Raw genomic sequence first — 9961 nt, 5'->3', positions numbered from 1 at the left:
AACTTCCTCAAGAGTTTACTTGGAATTTACAGTCTCAGCAAAAACTGGACAGTTAAAAGTAGAAGAAAAAACCCTGTTTTTTACACTCCAACACTCTTCAATAGTAGAAAGAAATTAGTAAATCGCATTTTATTTTGCTTCAGCTGATCAGCTAAAATATACATTTAATAAAAAAAGAACCCTCAATGCAATCATGGCCCATTAAATAACTCTATACAGTCCAAAGAAGCTTAGTCAAATGTTTTATTCAAATATTTAAATACAAAATACCAGAGTTCCCATATTTATACAAGTATGTTATAAATATACCTGTTACATGTGGATATTTAATGCTTCAATGCATTAAGTCAAATAAATGATTATTAGATACTAGACAAGCAGTGCTGCAGACAAACGTGTCAAGTTAAATATGTATATCTTTTATATATATATATATATATATATATATATATATATATATATATATATATATATATATATATATATATATATATATATATATATATATATATATATATATATGTATGTCTTTTATATATATATATATACATATACACACACACATACACACATACACACACTTTAATATTAAATGACCGAGAAAAGAAAGGGGTCATTTTATGCAGTATTTTTAAGGACAAAAATATTTCTACAGCCTCTTCACTAAATTCACTTGTCTTGATGGCTTTAATAATTTTAATACGTGTACATTTTTACAGATGTTTCCATCTACCTTCAAATACAATTCTTAAACTTGGCCATGTGTTAGAAAAAAATATATAAAGCATTGCATTTTTAAATGTCAGTAACATGCAGCTGTTCATGAAAAGCTGTTTACATTTGTATTTAGTGAGTTCTACATTCATTCTGACCCACTGCAAACCAGCGAAACTGTAACACTTAATGGACTGAAATGAGTTTGTTGTTTTCACAACTAACGCAATAAGCGTAAAATGAAGTACAGTCTGTCTGCCGTGCAAATAAACTCTCCGCTGACCTGATTCTCGTTTGAAGGCTGTGTGGAGGGAGACCTAAAAAGGTCCAGTCTTTAAAACAATATATTTCATTACATAATTGACCACAATGGCATAGACACACAGGGGGTATCTAGAGCCATGCATTCATACACAAACATAATTCTCTTTCACTTCATCATCATCAGTAACTAACTATACACGAAATCCCGCAATGAAACAGGCCATAAAATGAAGAATTCTACTGAATACTACAACAAACACCAGACACACATGTAATAAACTAGTAATTAAAATAGGGCTAGAAATAAACACAGGCATTAACCAAATCCTGCATTTTTGGTAATTGGTTTGCAAAACAGGGATTCAGATTATTATTAACAAACAATATAGAGATACGTTTAACACAAAAGATTTGCACCATGTCCATCATGATGAGTACATTCATGATTTTACTAGTGATTATCTGATTAAATACATTTAGCCCTTATCCCTCTCAATGCAGGGATGCAGCAAAAAATTCTTCTGTCTTATACACAGCTTTGTGTGGTCACAGGAATATTATATATATATATATATATATATATATATATATATATATATATATATATATATATATATATATATATATATATATATATATGGGCAAGTTAGAAAATTTACTTGAGTTGACAATTTGGGGTCTTTAAAAGGTTTGCTATGGGATTCTACATATTTTTTCACAGCTACGTATACAAAATGTATAATAACCATCATTAACGAAACTTTGGCAGCTACTTCAAAGCTGCGGTAACCAATACTGAAATGCCAACACTCTCCTCAGTGTTGGGCTTCAATGGTCAAGTTTTTGGGAAGCAGCATGAATAATAAAAACGTAATTTCATTTAAATAGCATACCCACTGTACCTTAGCTATGCAACCTGGCAACAAACCATCTTTAGACATTTCACGGTTTAACCCAAATTGTTCTTTCACTCTTCAGCTTTTCATTTTCCCTCACTACACTGCTGAACTAAGACAACTGCAGACAGAATAATGACTACATCATAATCCAATAATACAAATATGATAATACAGCACAATATGTTAGCACTCCTGCCTATTTGTGAGTGTTTGCAAAAGCAGTGTAACAGAAAAAAAAATAAATAAAGAGTATATTCAGTTCTGCTGAGCTTCTATGACTTGTGGATTAAATTGCACTATAATAATGGTGATATCATCTCTGTACATGCGTGCCAGCTCCTCTGGCAAGCTGAGCATCTTGGACAGCCTCTCGTGATCCACCATGCCAAATTCATTACTTCCTACAGCATGGCGGATTAGGTGTGTGGCTGCGTTTTGGTCTTGAAACGTGTGGGAGACCCGCGCCTTCCTCTCCTGCAGTAGCCCCTGCATTTGGCCCAGTGTGACCCTGTAGCCACCCACACTGATAGGTTGCTGCTGATGCACTCCAATCAGGTGCTCTCCAACGATACGGACCACCTCCTGCCGGTGCAGTGTCTCCCACAATCCATCTGAACCAAGCACCAGGAAGCGGTCTTGTGGCCGCAGCCGGTGATATGTCACCTCAGGTTCAGCCGTCAGGTACGGTGGTGTGTGGTAGTTGGGTGGCACAAACTTGGCATGCTCGTTCTCATGAAGTTGGTCTGGGCCAGACTCAAGCACGCGCCGCTGCAGTTCAACACTCCACTTAAACTTGACATCACCAAACGCCCGAAAAGGCATGAGAAGACCAAGCAGCCTGTCCTGCCTCACCACTGTCTTGGCTTCAGACTGTGGGTGCTCAGCACGTACACGTTGAATCTCCGCCTCATTCTGTGCATTGTGGTCATTGGACAGGGTCAGCGCGGAGAACGAGCCATCAGGCTCCTGCACACCCAGAACAGCACGGCCATCACCCGCATTTGCCACATGCAAATTAGCACCGTCTATGTGTGCCACGCAGGATGTTGCACCTGAGAATGCCACACGTAACACCCAATAATGCAAAAAGGCGTTGGCATCCCCCACCTGTGCCTCCAAAGAGATGTCACTGTCCAGGCGTTTGAAGGCACTTGCCAGCACCTCGGAAATCTCAGGTTGTTCTCCAGGTGTGCTTAGGTCCAGCAGCTCTTGCCAGTATGTGCGCAGACTATTGAAATAGAGGCGAGATGCCTCGCGACTGAAGTAGTCATTTGGATGCTTGTGCCACTGCAGGATCGGCTGAAGGGGCCGGCCACTCTCCACAGCGTTCTCCAGTTCAGCAAGTGTCTCGTGTGGCAACATGCCCACCGCTATGTAGTAGAAGAGCCTCTCGCTCAATGCCTGGGCACAAGCACAGCCAGCATGCCCATCAAAGACACCATAGAGCATGCCACGTGTTTGCAAACATGTTGCTGCACTGCGCCGGTCCTCAATAGGTGCATTGGCTGGAAGTTGATTACTATCAAACCCCATGACGGAGCTGAGGTTTTTGCCATCAAACTCAGGCACTTTGAAGCTGTATTCATTGGCCTTCAGGATGCTGTTGACCTGAGGTGGTGTGAGGTAGTAGGTGAGCCGTGCTGCTGATGTCCTATAGCTCCGTAATAGGAGCTGAATTGGATGTAAAGGTGCTTTTGCTTGGCAGACACTTCTGCATGGAGGATGGCCTTGAAAGAAAGTCTGGCACAAAACGGATGGCACCCAAGTACGACCAAACCTCCCGCCATGGATTATCCGAAACAGCTGGGAGGTTGCAGCCATGAGAATTCAGCCTTACACACTTGTCAATGGACCTGCAGTGAGAAAAGGATGCAAAAGTATAAAATAAATAAATAAATAAAACAAAAACCATGCAACACAGTTTTATTTGTGTAGCCTATGGCAATAATCAAAGCATTGCAAAAATGTTAGCACAACAGAAAGAATACTGCAATAAGAAAATAAACAAACAAATAAATAAATAAAAGTCCAGACACCACAGGCATTTTCTGTAAAAAAAAAATGCTTGAAATCGACCAATCTGAATTTGCCTCTAACAAATGTGCTTATATTTTCTTTTGCTGCAATTCAACCTTTTAAAAACCTTACTTTCAAAATACTGATGGGAAGATTGGATATTTTTAGTGACTTGGTTCTTTGAATCGCGTTCATCAATATAAATGAATGGGTTTTTGAGTGATTTAGTTTATTTTGTTCCTTTAATTACCTTCAAAGCATATATAGCATTCACATGACAAAGACTAATGACTAAAATCAGACTAAGACTTTTAAAATGAACTACTCAATTCTGTTTTCTGTGTAATGCACTGCATAGCGCATATCAGAGTCACGTGATTAAAGAACTAAGAATCAGACTAGATGAGTCGAGAGGTAAACTAATTAATTCTGTTTCCTGTACATTACCTACAGAGATTTTGCTATGCATTGCTTATGCTATTAGAAAATGAACAAATAACTCTGAGACTGATCGTTCTTTTGAGTCACATTAAAGACCGAACACTAATTCAATTCCAATAGACTAAAGTTGATTGATCTGTTCCTGTTTTTGGTTTTGCCTTGATGCGTTTTAGAGACAGACCATCTTAATTTGTGGCTACCCTCTAACATTGTCCCATTGACATTATGTTAGACATCCAGAACAGATTATTTTCCTTAAACAGGACATCCCAAAATGTTTTATTCTTCTTTAAGCACTGCAGTTTGCCAACAATTGCCATTTCTCCTTTAATAACAAATGACATTGCCTTTACAGTTATGATTATTGCTCATAATTTGCAACTCATTAGTCGCTGCCATCAAAGTCTCACCAGACAAAAAACTCAAAGCTCGTCATGTTACCAAACTGAGGAGGTGTAAAGTCCTGTCCTGAACTCTCCAATGTCACTCTACAGTTACAAAGAGCAGACTCCAGAAACTCAGTCCATAGCTAAACATCTCAGAAAAAGCACCTCCATAATTGAACTTTTTAAAAATGTAAGTACAGTAATCCCCCGTTTTACTGCGTTTCGAATCACGGTTTATCGCGGAATCCCCTTTGCCACGTAACTAATTTGTTTAGCTGATTTTCCCGGTCTCTGGCTGATAGCATGTTAGACCAAAAAACTTATAGGGAATTGTTTTTATAGAGTTTTATTTTGAAATAATGAATTGAAACCGTTTATCGCAGTTTGTCGTTTATCTCGGGGGGTTTTGGCACGTAACCACGGCGAATACTGTAACAATAAAGCATTCGCAAAAATCAGACAATGCAACTCAGCCTTCATAATCTCTAAATTAACTGTTGATTCTACTTGCTATAGAAACAGTCTGATTCAGAACATTATTGCAAACCTTTCACACGAATTACTGCCTGAAGTATTTCTGAGCTGACAGAAAGTAACACGTTATAACCAATCCGGTTAAACAATTCAACAACGTCAAAGTCGAATCTAGGATTTCAACAGAATCACATTACTGTACAAATCAAATCTATTTGAAAACTTTGCTCAGTATTTCTAAACTCTCAAGGTCACCAAGTATGCATTTAAGATCACGTTACCAAGCTTGTCGAGGGAGCAGCTATTGAGATATTTTTAGAATCGCTCCCCCAGACTCCTGACATCTTGACCTTGGGTGGACTCGTCTATAAATACCTCTCCACACATGCACTATTACATAAAACACATACTGTTTTTTTATTGCTGGAGCATGGGTTTCTTTTGCATGGAAATCTGTACAGTGTGTCTGAAAAGTCAGTGGGGAATAAAGAGCCAAAACAAAAACACGATAAAAGGGAATCATGAGGGCAGGCTGGAAAAAATATATATAGCATTCAGTAGATGTTGTTTGACTTTCATTAACTCCTGAATCATTTACTAAGTCAGCTTGCTAGAAAGTAAAAAATGTGGATGAAGAGAAGTTTAAATTCGTTTCGTAAAAAGCAAACCAAGTATTAACATAAAACCTATAATATTAGAGCTAGTCAACATCAAGCATCAACAGCTAGCCGAAGTCAGATCCTGCTGCAAATACTAGTACCAGAGAGATAACAGATTTAACCTGCCCACATATGATTTATTTTAACCCTTACATTTATAATGACATCGCCTTGAATGCATAGATTATTCTCAAACACCTTCTCAATATATAATGCTCTAGGCAGCGCTTTTCCTAGCTGAAGAGCTGCATAGCGACTGTCAGCTACTCACACACTCAGGGTTAAACCCACTCAGAGCTCAACGATAAAAACCCAATCTTCCTGCACTCCTCGGTCGTCCAACAACGCATTCACCGACACTGAGACAATCTGTACCTTCCTAAAGTCTTTTCCCTCACAATGTTTTGGAGGTTCTCAAAAAAACATTACAAAATCCATATACCAACCCACCTGAAGCCCGCCAGTTCGGATTTACCTCAGCACTGGCCACTCGATCGACTCCGGGCTTTCCACAAACCGGAAGTAGGCGGATCACAGCGATGGGAGTAGAAAACGATTGGCTAGAATCTACGTCAATCATTCGCTTCGGCTAGCCTGCATGCCTGATGTGGGAGGTTGCCAACTTTTATAGGGTGTGACCGAGGTTTTTTTATTACAGAACAGAACGCGTGTTTATAGACAACGATCAGTCGTTCATGCAAGGAAGTGACGTCTTTGATACACAATGGCTTATACACAATAATATTGCGAGTGTATATTTATTCCTGCATTAAAAAATTTCAATATTAAAACTGGGACCATTTTGTTCATGCTCTCTCAGACCAGGAACTAACTTGCTGTCGGAAATTAGTGTTTACATTTTCGAAAACACAAAACAGCATGATCGCTTGGATTATGGCAGTGAAGGCTGGATAGTGACTGACAACTCGAGAATATCTACTTTTATCTAAAACCAACAACACGTGGTGAAATAAATATTTGAATATGAATTAGATAAAAATACGTTAGCCAGCATTTAATTGCATGCATCTTCTTGTTTATCCGTGACCACACACGTGAATCAGATGGAGCATTCAATACACACTTTTCCACCACAACATGAATACAAACTTAAACATTTCAAACTGTATGAAATAATAAGGTATGTTCTTACCCCGCGCGCGCTCTTTGGTTCTTGTTCTGCCGATCGGCGAATCTCATAAATTAGTCACAGTGGATGTTGTTGTTGTTGTGATGTTTTATGGCGGTCACAGTGGATTGAACACTGTATTATATTAATACCCTCCCTGGTTACCTTAGCAACGAACCAAACAGAGGATGTTTGAAAAATGTTGTACACTGTTTTCATATCTGAAAGCATTTACAACAGTTATGTCTATTTATAATACTGTACTGGTTGACACTGCCCGGTCTGTACTGGGAATAGTTCTTTACTAGTGATTCTCTTAATATAAATACACATTTCTGGTGAAGTAGACACATTTGCGCACATGCGCAGTAAAAACAGTGTTTTCGGTACGGATCGTGTAGCCACCGTCACTACTCGATCTGTACCGGAAACACGATTTGTACTGCGCATGTGCGCAAATGGATCTACTTCCTCTGTGAACTGTGTCAAAACTGAGCAATCCGTACTGAAAATAGCTATTTAATATTGGTTCTTTTCATATAAATATATATACAGATCGAGTAGCCACATGGACAGCCTGGTGTCAGGTTTTCCATCGAAGATTCTCTGCACCTGCTACTAATTTCCTCAGATACCCGGATTAGAAAAGAGAGAAGAAATTGTCCTGTTGACAAAATCTCGTTTATTCATAATAAATGTATTCAGAAGCATGGGTATTCAGAACCAGTTAAAAGTTTTGAGCCCCCTTTTAATTCAGTGATTTTTATTTATTTCTTTATTTTATATTCTTTTGAACATTGTGCATTAATACCAATGACATCTAAACTATGAAAGAACATGTATGCAATTATGTAGTGAAGAAAAACATATATAAATAACCCACCTTTTGCTTTGGTGACAGTTTTTCACACTCTATAGAGGTAGTTGAATTGATTTCTAACCATCTTGAGGGTGTGTTTAGTGTTTGTTGGCTGCTTTTCCTTTACTCTTGGGTCCAACTCATCCCAAACCATCTCAAAGCATTTTTAGATCAGTTTGTGTAGTTTGTTCAGATTGTAGAAGCCCAATCATCTGATTCAGAAATCCATCACTCCTCTTCTGCTCTTACATAACCTAGAGGTATGTTTGAATTTATTGTCCTGTTGGAAAACAAATTAATACCGCGAAGTGCAAAATAGATGGGTTGGCATGTTGCTGCAAAATGCTGTGGTAGCAATGATAGTTAAGTGTGGCCTCAATTTTGACTAAATCACCAACAGTGTCACCAGCAAAGCACCCCCAATCCAGCAACCTCCTCCTCCATGCTTTACAGTGGGAACCACACATTCAGGTACCGTCCATTCACTCTCTGTATGTCTACCAAAGACATGCCAGTTAGAACCAAAAAGCTTAAATTTGGACATCTCAGACAAAAGGACGGTTTTTCAGTGATCTAATGTCGATTCCTTGTGTTTCTTGGCCTAAGCAAGTCACTTTTTCTTGTTGTTCTATCAAAGTAATGGTTTCTTTGCCATCATTCGACCATGAAGGGCTGACTCACATAGTCTCCTCCGAATAGTGGATGTTGGAATATGTTTGTCATTTCAACTCTGAGAAACGTTTATGTAAATCAGTGGTTTCTGAGGCTGGCAATCCTAATAAACTTATCTCCTGCAGCAGAGATAGCTCTTGGTTTTTTTTATCCTGGGACAATCTTACCGAGTGTCTGTTTTATCATAGCATCAATGGTTTTTATCATCAGAATGATTGACCTTCAAGTGACTTAAGTAATGCTAAATTGCTAAAGTAATGATGGATTGTCTTTTCTTTTTTCTTAACTGAGTGTTTCTTGCCATTATATGGATTTGTACAATAGTTGTATTAGCACTAATAGGGTTATTGACTTTGTATTCAAACTTTCCTCTGCACAAGACAATTGTATAATGTAAAATGTAGAATATAGAAAAAAATTGTGTCCAAACCTTTGACCGGTACTGTATGTATAGCACACATTCTGAATGTGGAGAGGATTGTGATTGGCTAAATGCAGAGGTCGTTTTATCATCACCAACTAAATGAAAGACAGCTTCATATCAGTGAAGGAAGGGCAGGAAGAATGTGTGCAGGAATTTAGAGGCAAAAAACATATTTAGTTCAAGCTGCTTATATTTGACATATGCAAGCGAATAATTAAATTAATTTGCCATGATGATGATTTTGAATTTAATTTACCATGGATTTACCATGATCTTCCTACACTCATTCTGCCCAAGTACATGATCTCCTTATAATTACACCTATTGTTTAGTCAAAAGTGTGAAGTGCAACATGAGATGATACATGCCCACTATAAGAAGGATACAATGCCTGATATATTATGCTACATGCTGTATTTTGTAAAATTTCTATATATCAATGATCTCATTGGTTTTTCACTGCTGCTTTTGCTAGTAGTTGAGACTCCATGACAACTCCTTTCACTGGAAGATGTATTGTCACAGAACATTAAGATGTTTCATACCTGGCCTGTCTAAATGCAGCTTTATGAGCTGAGCTCTAGCAGACGTCTATTTGTGCCTTGTCAAAATTGCTATTTTTTCCTTTTTTATTGCATTCTAACGATTGGACCTAATTTGCTGCTTTGCACTTACAATGCTTGCCATTTTTGTGAGGGTTATTCAACAGCATCATGTTTTAGTCTATGCTGAAATTATACCTAACAGAACACTGGCATTAATAAATGCAGTCTGAAAACACTCTATAAAGCCTCTTTAATAATTGTGAAGTGACTTCAGTAATTGCTTGCTGGACATTAAATTGTCATATAACAGAATCTTACAGAACCAGTGCTTACTGTATCATGACCCTAACCCAGTGCCTACAGGACAAATACAATCTGTGAAAATAGAAAAATATCTATGCTCCAAACAATTGGCTTTAAAATCTGTTTGCATTGTTATCTGATAGAATTGAATAGAATTCTTGAATAGAATAGAAGTC

The 9961-nt window shown here is 38.0% G+C and overlaps 1 protein-coding gene across 4 annotated transcripts; it reads right to left on the bottom strand.

The window, feature by feature from the left end:
* Positions 1 to 673: 673 nt before the first annotated feature.
* On the bottom strand, positions 674 to 7258 carry pdp1 (pyruvate dehydrogenase phosphatase catalytic subunit 1). 4 transcript variants are annotated; one of them, XM_046834087.1, is made up of 2 exons: positions 7007 to 7258; positions 674 to 3730 (listed from the first exon to the last, which is right to left on the bottom strand). In XM_046834087.1, exon 2 carries the CDS (start codon positions 3696 to 3698, stop codon positions 2133 to 2135), a length of 1566 nt encoding a protein of 521 aa, XP_046690043.1. In that variant the 5' UTR covers positions 3699 to 3730; positions 7007 to 7258; the 3' UTR covers positions 674 to 2132. The 4 variants fall into 4 exon arrangements, with proteins under 4 accessions (XP_046690043.1, XP_046690041.1, XP_046690045.1 ...); XM_046834085.1 differs by lacking the exon at positions 7007 to 7258 and adding an exon at positions 6304 to 6380; XM_046834089.1 differs by lacking the exon at positions 7007 to 7258 and adding an exon at positions 6329 to 6353.
* Positions 7259 to 9961: the final 2703 nt, after the last annotated feature.

Source organism: Silurus meridionalis, chromosome 21, assembly GCF_014805685.1.
Source record: "Silurus meridionalis isolate SWU-2019-XX chromosome 21, ASM1480568v1, whole genome shotgun sequence".
Lineage (NCBI taxonomy): Eukaryota > Metazoa > Chordata > Actinopteri > Siluriformes > Siluridae > Silurus > Silurus meridionalis.
Note: the sequence above shows the minus strand (reverse complement) of the source record. Positions and strands in the feature narration are given on the sequence as shown.